Source organism: Phalaenopsis equestris, unplaced genomic scaffold (genome assembly GCF_001263595.1).
Source record: "Phalaenopsis equestris unplaced genomic scaffold, ASM126359v1 Scaffold000030, whole genome shotgun sequence".
In the NCBI taxonomy this organism is placed as follows: domain Eukaryota; kingdom Viridiplantae; phylum Streptophyta; class Magnoliopsida; order Asparagales; family Orchidaceae; genus Phalaenopsis; species Phalaenopsis equestris.
Window position 1 is genome coordinate 1,062,825 of NW_018164472.1, and position 17,673 is coordinate 1,080,497.

Sequence of the window (17,673 nt, forward strand, 5' to 3'; positions counted from 1 at the left end):
CCTATTTTACGTTATTTCCTATATCTCCTAATAATTAATGCGAATTAATTATTAGAGATATTAAGTGTTATACCCTTCCTTTCATATCATTTACCTTTTATTATTTTTCCTTTTACAAGATTATTGTAAGGGTTATTTATAACCTTATTCATATTAATGAAAATGTGTGTATTCCACCACATTATTTTGAGTTTTAACAGGATTTACATATATACCACTCAATTCTTATGTTTTTACATATTTAACACCTAAATTTCATTTTTTTTCGTATAGCCCCCTTTACCCAAGTATGAAAATGTGTATTTCAATTTTAAAAAGCTAAAATAGTGGTATTTTTTACGTGATACGACAAATTTGGGTGGTACAAAGATAAAAAAGTAAAGTTTAGGTGACAAATATGTAAATACATAGGAGCTGGGTGGTATGCATGTAAATGCCCCTAAAGGTTAAACTTACCCTCCAAAGCTAGCATTCATGTCCATCACGTTACGGATGCTTGACCAGTTGATTTCTAGATCAAGCATGTACACACCTGATACAAGTACTTCCCAACTCTTAGTGTCCTCATAGAATCTTTCTTCACCTGTCTCACTGTTCGACTTGAATATATTTGAAGGCCAAACATTTAACCTTTCAGGCCAGGAAACAGGCCAGGTCCGCCGCACGTCAGAGTTGGCAATATGGACAGGAGGCAGGCAATCTTCCAGAGGAGTATACCTAGAGAACCAGTAAAGCCCGAGAAGTTGTAAGGAAATAACATCGTATTAATAATTAGCCTTAGCCCAATTATTATTTGAGTTGGGCAATAATAATTTGGAAGATTTACATATATAACACTGATTCTTATGTATTTACATATCTAACATCTAAACTTCCATTTGTTACATATGCCACACTACCTACACATGAACAGGTGTATTCCAATTTTTAAAAGTCAAAATATTGGTATTTTTAAAATGATGTGAAAGATTTGGGTGGTATAAATGTAAAAAAACAAAATTTAGGTGATATGTAAATGAATAAGAATTGGATGGTATGTATATAAATGCCTCTAATAACTTACATAGTAAATAAATATCAGCGGACCATACCATGATATACTAGATCTGTTCTTCTGAGTGCATAAATGGGGATTTTTGACTTTTCTCTCTTCATAGCATTTGTTTGAGGTCGGCTTCTGATATATTACAAGTCCAATTCCAGTTGCGTCGGTAGCTTTCACTACTACTCTCCAGCAGATAGATTCCGTTAAAATTACCATGGCTGTAGGAAAAAATAAAAGCTGGAATCATTAATAGGAGAAAAAAGAAATGGAGATTTACATGCATACCGCACAGTTCTTATCTATCCACATATCTAAAAGCTAAAATTTAATATTTACTTACATAACACTTTGGTGTCATAATCACATCCCAACATATGCTTGAAATATTTAAAATTTGGATGTTATATAAGTAAAATATCAAAATTTAGGCATCTGAAACTGGATAAAAATTGTGTGGTATGAGAAAATCCCCCAAAAAGTAAAGTAATATTCATACTGTTGTACCATCTAACTTCAACAGATAATTTTTAAAAAAAAAGGCTGTGCACTCATGGTTGGTCAAAAATATTCATTAAAAATTAAGTAATTAGGTGTTCATTATGAATAAAACAGGATTACTCTTGCAGAAATAATCTCCTCGCTTTTTTTTTTTTATTGGGCAGTATAAATTAAAAAATCAGTAACAACATTCAGGAAGAAGAGAACTTTCAAGGATTGTGTGCTTCAGTCTACCGTTGCAAGCATATGTGCTTCATATATAAGCCGCGATGAATTCTCAACGTAAGAGACTTCGTAACAGATTACCTTCTCCAGTAAAGCTCATCCAGAAGCTCAAAAAGCAAATCTCATTAATATTTATATTTTATAACTCCCAAAGCATAAAGTGAATTATTTAGGAGAGAATAAAAATTTTGTGGCGGTAACTGAAAACAATGGCAGGAAAGCTCAAATTTAAAAAAAAAAAAGAAAAAGGGATTTGATACTTGAAGTCTTTTAGCCTATGTCATTAGTTGAACTTTCATCTTTTGTTTCTAATTTTTAAAATGGTTAGAATTTTATTTCATAATGGTAAGGATTATTTTATCCTTAATTAGGACTTCACAGTCTACTGCTGCAATTTTCATGATCTTCTGTTGCTGTCCACAACCTGAACTCTGGTAGAAAAGGCTAAACTGGCTGAAGGGAGGAGGTTTGAAGAGAAGTGCAAATTCAAGGACTTCGATTCTGGAAAACAACAATAGTAATTGGAGTCGATAAACTCTTTAATCTCAGGAAAGATTTCAATCAAGAAGTATTAAAAGATATTTTGTTCTTAAAATTGACATCGGAGGATCAAGAATCAAAGACTGAAGATGATGTTGGAAAGATGGGATATCAAGGAGTTTACATGAAAAAATGAATTAATATCTGGAGACTAAAGACGAAGACATTGCTTACAAATCAAGGCTTGGATGCAACTTTGTCAGAAGAAGTATTGAAAAAAGGAATGTGCAAAGAAACCAACTAGATCGTGCTAACAAAGCTCATAGTGCAATCCTCCTTGAATCTTGAAGATAAAGTTATAAGAGAGATTGTTGTGGAGTCGGCCATCGGTGTTTGAAGGGAGCTTGAATTCATATATATAAAGAGGTCCCTTGCAAAATGGTTGTATACCTTCCAAATGGATGAATCTAAATGGTAAAGAAGCACTGCGACTATGATATACTTGACCAATAGATGTCAATTCTTAGCTATTGGTTTCAACGCACCTCAAGAAGCTTTTAGGTGGAAGACCAGTTGATTACTCCTTCATAAAGGTCATTGGATATAGACATTATCTTACATAACACTTTGGTGTCATAATCACATCCCAACATATGCTTGAAATATTTAAAATTTGGATGTTATATAAGTAAAATATCAAAATTTAGGCATCTGAAACTGGATAAAAATTGTGTGGTATGAGAAAATCCCCCAAAAAGTAAAGTAATATTCATACTGTTGTACCATCTAACTTCAACAGATAATTTTTAAAAAAAAAGGCTGTGCACTCATGGTTGGTCAAAAATATTCATTAAAAATTAAGTAATTAGGTGTTCATTATGAATAAAACAGGATTACTCTTGCAGAAATAATCTCCTCGCTTTTTTTTTTTTATTGGGCAGTATAAATTAAAAAATCAGTAACAACATTCAGGAAGAAGAGAACTTTCAAGGATTGTGTGCTTCAGTCTACCGTTGCAAGCATATGTGCTTCATATATAAGCCGCGATGAATTCTCAACGTAAGAGACTTCGTAACAGATTACCTTCTCCAGTAAAGCTCATCCAGAAGCTCAAAAAGCAAATCTCATTAATATTTATATTTTATAACTCCCAAAGCATAAAGTGAATTATTTAGGAGAGAATAAAAATTTTGTGGCGGTAACTGAAAACAATGGCAGGAAAGCTCAAATTTAAAAAAAAAAAAGAAAAAGGGATTTGATACTTGAAGTCTTTTAGCCTATGTCATTAGTTGAACTTTCATCTTTTGTTTCTAATTTTTAAAATGGTTAGAATTTTATTTCATAATGGTAAGGATTATTTTATCCTTAATTAGGACTTCACAGTCTACTGCTGCAATTTTCATGATCTTCTGTTGCTGTCCACAACCTGAACTCTGGTAGAAAAGGCTAAACTGGCTGAAGGGAGGAGGTTTGAAGAGAAGTGCAAATTCAAGGACTTCGATTCTGGAAAACAACAATAGTAATTGGAGTCGATAAACTCTTTAATCTCAGGAAAGATTTCAATCAAGAAGTATTAAAAGATATTTTGTTCTTAAAATTGACATCGGAGGATCAAGAATCAAAGACTGAAGATGATGTTGGAAAGATGGGATATCAAGGAGTTTACATGAAAAAATGAATTAATATCTGGAGACTAAAGACGAAGACATTGCTTACAAATCAAGGCTTGGATGCAACTTTGTCAGAAGAAGTATTGAAAAAAGGAATGTGCAAAGAAACCAACTAGATCGTGCTAACAAAGCTCATAGTGCAATCCTCCTTGAATCTTGAAGATAAAGTTATAAGAGAGATTGTTGTGGAGTCGGCCATCGGTGTTTGAAGGGAGCTTGAATTCATATATATAAAGAGGTCCCTTGCAAAATGGTTGTATACCTTCCAAATGGATGAATCTAAATGGTAAAGAAGCACTGCGACTATGATATACTTGACCAATAGATGTCAATTCTTAGCTATTGGTTTCAACGCACCTCAAGAAGCTTTTAGGTGGAAGACCAGTTGATTACTCCTTCATAAAGGTCATTGGATATAGACATTATTGTCACGGACAAAAAGTCCCACATTGGCTAGATGTAGGGCTGAAAAACAGTATTTAAGACCTGGACTGCCCACCACATCGAAGAATTCTTTTGGGAGATGACAAGTGGTATCAGAACAGATTATTGTCTGTCAGGTGTGTGGACTCTCCATGGTCCAGTGAGACCCTCGGTAGAACAGATCCGTGACGAGGGCGTCCACGTGATTGGGTGGAAGATTGGGTGGAAGAGAATGTCACGGACAAAAAGTCTCACATTGGCTAGGTGTAAGGCCGAAAAACAATATTTAAGTCCTGGGCTGCCCACCATCCCGAAAAGCTCTTTTGGAAGGTGACATTATGCTCACATAAAAAAAAACAAGGTCGAGCAACATTCAATGAAATACAAGTTTACTAGCTACCTAGAAGTTAAAAGGGTATCAGCTATGGTGTTTGGAGCCAGAATGTACAAAATGCATGATTAGTAGGGATGTTTTGCAGCAAAAAGCCAAAGAAATTTTAACAAATAAAGCATAAGACAAACAAAATGATGCCAAAGAGACAGTAGAACTTGTGGCAGATCAGCCAAACCAAGAAAGTTAAAAGCCAATGATCAACAACCAGATGAAGCTCGTTCTAACAAATTTGGACAAGAAACTATTGAAGAAAGGCAAATACTAATGGCTTGGCAATAAACATGTTATCAAAGAACTACAAATGTATGGACATATTAATCACATAACATATACTTTTATTACAAGTTTGATGAGTGGAAAAGAGTCAAAATTGTACAAAGGACCCATGGGGAGTAACGAAAAAAAGTCATTGCTCATTAAGGAAAAAATTGGCGGACACACTGAAGCACCAAAAGTTAATTAGTTGCAAGTGTTTGTTTAGAAAAAGGGAAGATTTCACTGAATTTGAAGGAGTTAGATATTCAATGAAAAATCAATTACGAAGGGCTTCTCACAAGTAGGTGTTAGCTACAAAAGAGTATTATCTCCAATTGTGCACATCAATCAAAATCTTGCTTCCCATACCTAGTCACTTCAACGTGAAACTTGCACAAACTGATGTGAAGACAACAAGTATTTATGAAGATTTGTAAGAAGGAATACACGAAACAACCTGATGGTTTCAATGAAGTGAAGCTGAAAATCAAGTGTCTTCTTAATATATCCTTGTATGAACTTAAATAATCATTGATAATTTGTTACATGAAATTTGATGATTAAATGTCAAAACTTAGTTTAAAAATGATTATTACTCTCGTGTTACTTACAAGGATCATGAAGCTTTAAAAATGATTCATCTCATTTTGCATGTTGATGACATGCAGATTGCTAGTGAAAGCATGGTGAAAATATCGAAAGTTAAAGGATCTCTTGAAGCCAAGTTTGATATAAAAGATTCATATCCTACAATGACGATTCTTAAAGTAAAGTTAAGGAAATATTCAAGGAACAATTTCATTCCCAAACTTCTTACCTGAAACAGGTGATTAATATGTTTAAAATACGAGATTCAAATCTAACTCCTTTGGCTTAACATGTGAAGCTAAGCAAAGATGAGACACCATCAAATGATGATGAGAGGAAGCCCTAACATGGGTACTTCACCAAAATGCAGGTGAAAGCGCTACTTATGTGATAGTTTGCAACTAACCTGATTTGGCATATGATTTCAATGTGGCTTGCAAGCATTTATATATTACATCTAAAAATCATTGAAAAGAAAAAACATGTCTTCTAAGGTATCCCAATAGAACATATAAATTGGGCTTCAGATACACATGTGCGACTCTACATGAAGTGATTGCAGGGTACATAGATTCAGATTTTTTTTTACAAATGTGGACACTATAAAGTTGTTGATTTGTTTTGTATTTAAAGTGATTGGAAACACAATCAATTAGAAATCTTATTTGCCTTCTGTGGTGGTTCAATATATTAAATAATCGTAATACAAAAAATTGTTTAAAGTTGTGAAGTCATTTGGATAAAAGGGTTAATGTGTGAATAAAACAGGTTTTACATATAATTCCTATTTACTGTGAAAGTAAAAAGTGTGTATGAAAAACTATAACATGAGGATCAAAACAATATCCTCATGCTTGGTTTCATGAACTTCGCAAAGTTCTTCATAATATTTAACAGTGAAGTAGTATTGTTGATCATATTATCTATACTTGCACTCTTTCTCTAATAGAGTAATTCCTATTGTATAGATTGGCAACATTCTACTCAATGTGATTAATAGATAAGAAATTACAAAAATAAAATAGTATTTGCATAATCCTCATTCATCCCAAAAGATTTATGCATCCACAACACCTTTTTTTACATCAAATTTACATATAGTAAAAAAGATATTTCTCTCTTTCAAATTAAATATGATGGAATCAATATTCTTGGTTGCGAGGCTACTGACAATACTAATAAAAACCTTACAATAAGTTGAAGATGTTGAAAGCTATGAAAATGTTTCAATTATCAGCATCTTGCATGCAAACTTATCAATCTATTTGTCACCCAATCTAATACATCATTTGTTAGTGGTTTAGTTAATCAATATTTGCAAAGTTCAAAGAAGAAATGTTAGAGGAACTATAAGATTTATCAAGAAATATCTAGAAAAAGTTCTTGTGTATCTAAAATATAGTCATCTAAGGATTGAAACTTTGTTGAAGCAAACTATGATAGATATATTAGGGATGAAATATCTGTTTTTTTAGAATATTGGACCTATGATTGTAAATCTAGTGTATTAGAAATATGCCATCGTAGCTAAATTTAATTTTGAAACTAAAAATTGAATATTGGGCAATGGCTCATTCTTTGTGTGAAATGATGTGAATTAAAACTCTAGACATAGTCTACGATCCTTAATTGTAATAACTAAGCAGAAATTATCTACATTGCAAGTATATCTTCCATGAAATCAATACTAAAGAAGATTCACACTTCATTGGAGATAAAGTCCATCTACAATGAAGATCAATCAATTGAAACCTTTATCACTTTCCTTCAATGAAACTGTGCTTATATCATCTTGGAGAATGAATTCAAGCCCAAACAAAAAACTAAAAGAAGTGAACCCAACCTTTATGGTCCTTCGATCAACGAACTTAAACAGTAGAAACTAGAAACAAAATTGATTGATGCAATGAGAAGACTGATTTATTATGAGTTCAAATCCATCCACATCCCTATAATGAAATGCTCTAATTGGGATGACGGTTAGATTGAACTTAACTTTCATAGTTTTGGTAATTTCCATATGTTCCATTCCATCATAAGAATTGTTTATGATTTCATGAAGTGAGAACTTCTAAGATGGTAGTTATTAACAACTTCTGAGAAAATTGGCACAATCCCCTTTTCCTTTGCTTTCACTCCAATAAATAATAATTTGTACAATTTATTTTAGGTAACCTAATACATATTCCTAATCTAAATATATTTAGCTATAAGGAAATAATATGTACAATTATCAAGAGAGGTAAATCAAAAGAGAAAAATTGGAAGCAATTCGAATAAGGTAGCTCCTAATTTTAGGAAACACCTAATTCAAATAAGGAAGCCCCAAACTCTAGCTGCTTGATTTTTGTTATTCTTGATTGATATCCCCCCTCAAATTGATGTTGATTGATCAAGAAGCATCAATTTGCCAACAAAAAACTGATGACAATGCCAAGAAAAATCCTTAGTAAATATTTCAGCCGTTTGAAGACCAGAGAAGATATGAGGAAGAGAAATAACATCATTATTATAAGGTTCTCGAATAGAATGGCAGTCCAGTTCAATGTGTTTCGTGCGCTCATGAAAGACATGATTAACAATAATCTGGATAATACTAGTATTATCTGCATAACTGCATAAAGCATAAAGAGAAGTAAACTCAAGTTGAGGAAAACCAAACTCAGCTAACAAACCCCGAAGCAAAATGATCTTAGAACAAGCAGAGGACATAACACGATATTCAGACTCAGTATAAGACATAGATACTCAATCTTGTTTCTTACTATTCCAAAAAATTAAAGAATTGTCGAGAAACAGACACCAACGGGTAATAGATCGACGTATATCAGAACATCTGACCCAATCAACATCACAATAGATTGTTAAGCGAATAGGAGACTTCGAAAAAAGAACAAACCATGATGAGAAGTATCTTTCAAATAACTAACAAAACGTCGAACTGCAGCTAGATGAAGATGAGTAAATGTCTGCATAAATTGACTAATTTGTTGCACAACAAATGAAATATCAGGACTTGTAATAGCCAGACAATTGAGACTCCTAATAAGTTGTCGATACAGAGATGAATCAGATAGAAAGTCTCCATCATTCCGTTAATATTTAACATTCACTTTCAAAGGAGTATCAACAGGACGACCCTCTTGGAGACAAGCCAAAGCAATGAGTTCCTTAATATAGTTATGTTGATGAAGAAAAATATCTACGAGAGAAAAATGAACCTCAAGACCTGAGAAACAAGTTAAAGACCCCAAATCTTTCATATGAAAAGAACCCTGAAGATGCTCCTGTAATTGAGACATCAATTGAGTATCAAATCATGTAATGACGATAAAATCAACATAGACTAATTAAAAAAATTCTCTTGTCAGTCTTGCAAAGAAATAATGAAGAATCATACTAACTTTGAATAAAAAGAAGCTAGGAAGAGTATTGCGAAAATTTTCAAACTAGGTACGTAGAGCCTGTTTCAAACCGTATAGAGACCGTTTGAGCTAACAAATATCATGTGAGGGTGTAGAAAATAAGCTTAGAGTCATATAAATATCTTCCTAGAGGTCCCCATGCAAAAATGCATTCTTAACGTCATTTGTCATAAGAACCAGCCTTTAGATGTAACAATAGATAGAACAAACCGAACAATTTTCATCTTAGCCACGGGTGCAAAGGTCTCTTTATAATCAATCACATATTCCTGTCGATTGTCAAGAGCTACCAATCTTGTCTTATATATGTCAAGGGAACCATCAAAACGTAGCTTAAGAGAATAAACTCATTTACAACCAATGGATTTAACACCTGTTAGACATGAAACAATATCCTAAGTGTGATTGTCTTGAAGTGTCTGAAGTTCATCTTGCATAGCTTTTATCCAACAAGTCTGTTTAGCAACCTGAAAATAAGAGGTGAGAACTGTAGTATTAGTTAAAATTGCATAATAGTCATATCTATCTAGAGGACGAATGTGCCTAATTGATCATCAAAGAATCGTTGGAGCATTTGCAGGAGCAGAGTCAAGAAGGACTAGAGATGAAGGTGACAGGTGTCATGTCAAGACAAGACCAAGCTTAAACCGTTTATCAAAAGAAGAATCATCAAAGTGAGGAAGTACAACAATATCGAATGTCGAAAGATGATGCTGAAAATGTTATTCATGTTCAAAGAAAATCACATCCCGAGAGATACATCATCGATTATTAATCGAATCAAAACACACAAAACCTTTATGATTATGACTGTAACTCATAAAGACACATCAAACAAACTGGCTCCCAACTTATGACGTTCATGAGCAGGTAAATGAACAAAACAAATACAACCAAAAGTATGTAGCATATGATAATCAGAATGTTTACCAAAAATTCAATAGTAGGGAGAATAAAACTTCAATTGTTGAGATGATAAACGATTAATCAGATAAACTGCAGTTGATAAATTTTCAGTCCAAAACTTATCTGAAATAGAAGATTCTCACAACAATGTGCGCACCATATCCAACCGATGTCGATTTTTTCGTTCACTGACTCCATTATGTTGAGGTGTATAAGGATATAAACGTTGTGAAACAATACCCTTGTTAAGGAGAAATGCTTGAAACTCATGAGACATGTATTCATCATTATTGTCAGACTGTAAGATTTTAATACAAATGGATAATAGAATTTTAATGTGTCACAAATGTTTGAAACACGGTAAATACTGTTGTTTTGTAATGCAAAAAATAGATCCATGTGAACCGACTATAATTGTCAATAAATGTCACAAAATATTTATACTGAACATGTGAAATAACTGATGTAATTCCTTAAGCATCACTATGAATAATGTCAAAAAATTTATTGGTATAACTACCCAAAATAGAAAAAAATAATGTCTTACTTTTATCAGTTTACAAGAAAAACAGTCAACTAATAATTTTTTATCTGCATAACCAAAAACACCACTTTGCAATAAATGATTCGCACAACATTATTTGGATGACCTAATCGTCTTGCCAGACGCCAGCATTATTTTCAACAACTGAATAAGCTAATGAAAAATTCCGAGGAACAGTAAATTGTAATGGAAATAATCTCCTTCCCCGATACCTGATCCCGCACAATACAACAATCACGAGAAAAGTGTACATCATAATTATTATCCATCATTTGACCAACAAAAAGTAAGTTAATAGATAATTTAGGAGAAACCAAGACATGTCGAAAGGAGGAGCTGATATCACCAACTATCGTAATTGGAATATTACTTTCATCAGTAATCTAAAAATGTTGAGTGCTAGTATACGAGAGTTGTGCAATAAATTAGATGTGTCCGTCATATGATTTTTGGTGTCAGACTAACCAAGGTGAAGGAACAGAAGTAATAGTATTACCTTTCCCTTGAAGACCAGAGCAGAAAAAACAAAGAGAATCATCTATTGAACCATATCTGGTGTGAGAACATGTTGATTATTGCTAGCAACTGTGGATCAAACCAAGATTGTGAGAATAGGATACCGCAGCATGAAGGGCTTGTGATTTGTGGTTTTGAAGCCATGTATGACACTTCTTAATAATGTCTATTGCTTGCAATAATTACAGAACTTCTTACTACAATGGGACAATATGACCAATTTTTTTTGTAGTTCTAACACTGCATTTTTTTCCTTCCCTCGGGTCTGCGCAGCATATGCAACATTAACTATTTCAGATGATCCTCCTGCTGCACCGATAGTGGTTTGTGTCGCTAATCTTTGTTCATCACGCAGTACCAAAACATGCATCCAAACAAGAAAGCAAATCTCTATTCAGCAACTCAGCCCGAGTAGTTTCAAATTCAGGTCTGAGCTTCATCAAAAACTGATCACGATGACTCACTTCATGAACAACCTAAACGCTAACTAAACTCTCCTTTGACACCTTAACATAGATAACACCAAAATATTCGCTCCATAAATTAAGAAAGCTAGAATAATATTGTTGAAACGAGAGATTACTTTGACTATAATTACTTATATCAAGTTTCAATTGAAAGCGTTTGACAATATTATCTTGATTGTAGACGCATTTCAAATATTTTGACATTTCTTTAGCTATGTCAAATGATTGTAAATTATTTACCATATGGACCTCAATAGATCCCAAAATGCAATAAACAATCCAAGCATCATTTGCCTCTTACTGACCAAGCTCTTTCGACTCTGTGGTTGCTGAAGAAGAACCATCATATAACCCCAAAGCTTCTTCCCTTTCAAAAATATCTTAGACTGAAATTCTCATGCTGCATAATTTTTTTCCGTAAATCTGATAGCTAAGATTTAAGGGGTTTTCTCAGATGACATTCTGAGCAGAATTGTAACTCACAAGTTAATTATCAAGAAAGTTGTTGTTCAAAATTAATCAACCTAAAACCAAAGAAAACCAAGAACCCACAATGCACTGAGAAAGCTTTTACGCAAAGGATCACCGCGCATCGAGATCTGAAACTCCTTCGTGACGGACCATGTGATACAATCGCCCTCCAAGCTTGATGGGAAAGAGACGACGAGATCCTAGAGGGTCAAAGCTGGTTGTTCTGCAGCATCGAGCCACGATCGAAGAGGAGGAAGAGAAGTCGAAGCCTCTGTGTGCGCTGCCCAAGTTGAGTTCGCTGAGACCGAAGGAGAAGAACCAGGTGCACGCAAAGGAAGTAGAGAGCCGAACTTCTACGTGCGCTGCTTTGTTGGGTTTTACCAAGCAGCGAAGGAGAAGACGTCATCTATGTTCTTTGTACAAAGGAAGAAGAAGGCGATGGATCACGACCAATAGAAACCTGAGAGCTCTAATACCATAACAACTTTTGAGAAAATTAGCTCAAAACCTTTTTCCTTTGCTTTCATTCCAATAAATAAAAATCTGAACAATCTATTTTAGGTAATCTAATACATATTCCTAATCAAAATATATTCAGTTATAATGAAAGAATATGTACAATTAACAAGAGAGGTAAATCAGACGAGAAAAATTGGAAGCAATTTAAATCAGTTAGCTCCTCATTATAGAAAACTCCTAATTTAAATAAGGAAGCTCTTAATTCTAGCCACTTGATTTATGTCATTCTTGATTGATGGTTATATGATATCAATGTCATCACGTGACCAAAAAATTGTTAATATGCATATTACTACATGTTTATGATCACAAAGTACTGATCATAAACTTTGTTAAGCTTTGTTTCACAATGTTTCAATTCACCATCACTCGTTAGTCAAATAAAAACATTATTGAGTGATTTAAGGTAATTGAATCTACATAAAACAATAAAAAATAGTAGGAATCATAGTTTGCTTGAATGTTTTAATTTATTTTTATTTCTTTGCTTTTAACCATTATATAGGGTTGTTGGTTCTAATTCTTGTTTTAAAATTTTTTAAACAAAAAAAGAAGGTTATCCCCCTTCCAAAAGTGAAATGGGTGGAAATTCATTAACATTTTTGTGGGAATTACTTCAAATTTCATGTAACTAATAAATCCAAATATATGGATGTGCTCTCATAAGAGGAAAAATAAGGCTGGTTGAGGAAATATAGATGTTTTAGTCGCATCAACTTAACAAATACGACAAAATATATCTTTCTTCTATCCATTTTTAATTGTTCATAGTTTCTAATTGCCTTTAATCTTGATAAAAAGAAAGTTTTATCTTTTCACCCAATCGCGTGACATCCAAATGTAGAAAGAGCCTCAAAAATACTTTGAGAGTAACAACCGTGAATATCAAATGAAAGGATGTTCCCTGCAATAAGGGCATAGATTAATCTCAGCTTCTCATATTTTCATGGCTTTATTGATATCCTCGTGAAAGTATCACCATTTATTTTTAGATGATTCTCATGCGCAGGTTTTTTTGAATATTTTCAAATAAGAAATCCAGATTTAGTTACTAGTAATTATATCTATATTTACCAAGTTAACACAACGAATACTTTTATGTTTCACCTTTCACAAAAACTAATTTGGTTAGAAATTCTAACTGTTCAAAACTAACTCATGAAAGAAACAAAGACTAACCATTCCAAACGCTCTGATCTCTCGGATCATCACGATAAACTGGTGTTGCAGACCAGACAAAAAGCCCACCAGGCCTAAGTATTCGATTAAGCTCTATTAATGGCTTTCCACCTATTATTGAAAATAATGTTTGGTTAGAGGGATATGAAGGGAAATCTTATAAGCAATTATAATTTATTGGAAAGGTTATACATACCATCTCCATCCCAATGCACCCTACACCGAGCACAATGAATTAGATCAAATGCATTATCAGAGAAAGTCAATTTTTGGGTCCCAATAACTGACAAAACGGCTGGAATTCCTCGCTCAAGAGCAAATTGTATCTGAGCCTCATGCTCATCCTTTGGTGCAAAAGACATAGTGATGACATTTTTATCCAATAAGTACCCACCAAAGCTTGCAACACCACAACCAACATCAAGCACAACCCTTGTATGTCTACCCCACTCAATAGCAGGCAAAGCCTAGGTCATCCAACAAGTAAGAAAATAATAAGTTGTCACCTATACAAAAACAAATAGTGCTGCCTGTTTTTTAGCATAGATAAAAAAATGGAAATTATATGAGAAACCAGTATGGCTACCAGGCACAAATTTAAAAAACAAACAGTGTCTAAGAATTGGGTCGTAGCAACGACAGAGAAAATAATAAAATTAAACAGTGAAATCAAGAAGAATATTCATACAAAATTATCAAAGCTTTTTCTAGAAAAGACATCAAAAAAGTGAACTTGATAACGAAATACACATTTAGATAAATACACCACAATTCCTTAAACATTTTTTTTCCCATTTAATACGTGTAAAAAGCATTCTGACTACTGATATTCATTTTCAACTAGGTAAGAACATTTCTTTCCCAAACATATTAGGACATACATGCTATTTCCGTACTCTGAGGAGAGATCTTGTGCCATGTAAGATAAACTTGAAAAGTAACGGCAGTTTGCAAAACCAAAATATCTGAAAAAAAATCCATAGCATGCAAAGGATCTAAATAAGCTTAATAGGTAGATGAAAATGTAACAGAACTGTAGCAGTCATAATCTAGAAAATCACTTTGATGTATATGATTTCACATGCTCTTCTATAAGAATTTCTCTGCATACCCGCTCAATAAACTGAATATAGCTGTTTACTCCATCTTTAAACTGAGTTCCACCGCCAGGAAAAAGAAGATAGTCTCCAGATTTTCGGACCCAATTCTGGTCCTTCTTGTACTCAACCAGCTTAGGGTGAGGAACATTGTCATACCATATCTGGAAACAAAATAATCAACTTAAAATCAAGCAAAAATTAAGCAATCATTGGATTATAAAATTACCAGACTTAGATAACCAATAGATAAAAAAGTAGAGGTATTTAGCTTACAGAATAAACTAGTAGATGATCACGCTAACAAATGAATTCGAATATTACTCGTAAATTCAGCAAAAAGTTCATTCTTGCATTTAGCTTAGCTTCAAGAATGCTATTGTAATTGTTAGCGGCATAGCTGAATTATCGGGCGGGGGGTGAATTAATCAAAAGTCTAATTCCTTAAGGCACGATGAATGGCGATTTGTCATCTTCATTAACGCTAAACGCAAATTATGCTAACATATAAGTACAGACGGGGCGTGACCATAACATAAAAGGAAACGCATCATGTTTTAATTTCTTACCGAACCCTCAATCTCACCATATCTCTGCTCTTCGGCCAAGGCACCGGTACTCTGTAACCGAGAGGAAGGGGGGCGAGGCATCTCGGGCTTGGCATTGGGCAATGGCGCTCCCGGTGCTCCATACGCCTTCTCGACTTCAAAGCCTTTATCGCTTTCATGTTATCTAAGCAAGGAATGTTATCCACCGCCTTGTAATCCTTCCCATTCCCGCAGATCTCCCAGTGGAAATCAAGCTCCGCGGTGAATTCTTCGCCATCTTCACGATTCCCGTTCTCTTCACCTGTTTCGCCCGGCATCAGCGCGTCATCGCCTGCGTAGGAGGCGGAGGAATCCCGAGGGTTTGGAGTGGAATGAACTATGAGCTGGGATTGAGGAGGTAAAGGACTGGAATGAAAGGATTTATGATCAGAGGAAAGGAAGTAGAAAGAGGAGAATCGATTGAAGGTGTCGGTGGTGAAGAAGACAATGATGAGGAAGGAGGTGAGGAGGAAAGCAATGGTTAGGAGGAAGGGATTCCGTCCCTCGATCAATAATAGGCTTCGAGTCGTCGCCATTAAAGGAGAGAGATGGAGCAGTTCTCTCTTTTATTCTCTGGATTATGTGATTATTGATTAATGTCTACAGGTTTACAATTGTTTAGCTGCTTAAATTATTAGTTAAATTATTAAGATTACTTTAATTTCTATTATTGTAAATATATTAATACTTAATTAACTATTAACTAAGTATATAATTTTTTATTAAAAGTTTATGACGCTGATTTTAAAATAACGGTACTTAATATTCATTAATTAATTATTAATTAGACATTATTAAATTATTAAATTAATTAAATTTTATTTAACTAAACAACTTCATACATAAATATTTTTTAAAATTTCATCAAATAATCATAAATTAATTATCTATCAAAATTATATTAATTATGTACTGATTAATTAATGTTAGAATTGATTTAACAATTTAAGATAACAATATATTAATTGATCATTAATTAAGAATCAATTAAATGAATTATTAAAGCTATCTTCCCCTTCCCTCCGCCCCTCTGAAACCCTTATAGACAGGGAAAAAATTTGGGTATGTAAGACGTACGCAGCGCTGTGTATGATAGTCAATTTGAGAAGGTCACGTATGCATCGGCGGCCCCACCTCTTTTAAATTATAAAATAAATAAGTGTTTTGTCACGCGTGACCCGTCGTCGGCCCGCTACTGTAACTCGATTGTAACTGCATTGTATCCTTGCTATACCTCCTGCGATCGACCTCCAGCAACGCACGTGTAATCCCTTTGTAACCCATGTGTAACCTTTCCTAATCAGGCATGTGTATCATGTGTATAACCTGAGTGTAACTTCCTTACAACATCATCGTCGCGAAATCGATAATGTACCATTCGTGTAACTCGATTGTAACTTTGATGTAACAAACTCTTAAGCTCGTCGATCTGAAACCACTCATGTAATTTTCATGTAACCCCTTGTAACCCTCGTGTAACCCCTTATAACCCATTAACCCATGGTAAAAATTAAAAACCAACACGAAATCATTTTCGAAAAACAGGGATTCGCTCACAGCTAGGGTTCTCTTCATCGTCTTCCTTTTCAAGGTTAGGGTTTAGTGTTTCAGATTACTTTTGTGAGAGAAGAGTAAAATGGAAGATAAGGAGGCGACTACAAAGACCGAGTTCGAAGAGGCCAATGTTGCGGATTTGGGAGAGGCAACGCAAATGGTGAAGGGCGGTCGTCAACAGTCCAAGGAGGAGGACAGTGAATCTATTAAGCACCCTCAAATCGTTTCTAGATACTATTTAGATTATGCTTTCCAATCCATGAAGCTTGGTTAATTGTGTTATCATGTGGTTATCAAAAACTTAATGAATAGATTACATTCGACTTTTAATACATTATAAACTCCTTATCGAAAAGAACAACAGAGATCATCATGCTTACATATTCATCAACAGAGATCATCATTTAGGAAAGCTTGGTTATTGGTGTTAAATTATTTTTAAATGAAGACCTTTTGTCGTCATTCGGATTTATATTTGATATTAAACTACTTTGTTGTATTCTTATAGGTTTCTGAACGCAAAAGCAATGAATTGTAGATGTCGTCCATCTGCAATACGAGAAGTTTTCGATAAGGTCCGACCAACAGTCGACGAGGACGCATGGAATAAATTAGAAGCCATGAGTTTGGCTCAATTTTTTAAACTCCCTCCGTACCCTCATGATCATATTCTGATGATGCATATAATGAACTGTTGGGACATTGATTGAATGACATTCAACTTGGAAAGGAAAGAGCTCAAATTTGATTCAGATGAAGTTGTACTCTTGATAGACATGCCCAATAGAGGGTTTCCCGCATGCTGGAGCAATGCTCCACCTAGTAGTATG

The 17,673-nt window shown here is 34.1% G+C and overlaps 1 protein-coding gene across 2 annotated transcripts in view; it reads right to left on the reverse strand.

The window, feature by feature from the left end:
* LOC110018683 (probable methyltransferase PMT23) overlaps window positions 1-15,851 on the reverse strand; it is a 23,338-nt gene extending 7,487 nt beyond the window's left edge. Inside the window, exons 1-6 of one of the 2 annotated variants that reach the window (XM_020716081.1) lie at window positions 15,289-15,851; window positions 14,717-14,866; window positions 13,802-14,072; window positions 13,606-13,716; window positions 1,092-1,263; window positions 457-717 (exon numbers count right to left, since the gene is read on the reverse strand). In XM_020716081.1, the coding sequence (XP_020571740.1) occupies window positions 457-717; window positions 1,092-1,263; window positions 13,606-13,716; window positions 13,802-14,072; window positions 14,717-14,866; window positions 15,289-15,825 (1,502 nt within the window). In that variant the 5' untranslated portion in view covers window positions 15,826-15,851. Of the gene's footprint in view, window positions 1-456; window positions 718-1,091; window positions 1,264-13,605; window positions 13,717-13,801; window positions 14,073-14,716; window positions 14,867-15,271 lie in introns of both variants that reach the window. The other variant, XM_020716082.1, reaches the window with a different exon arrangement.
* Between the last annotated feature and the right edge of the window lie 1,822 nt (window positions 15,852-17,673).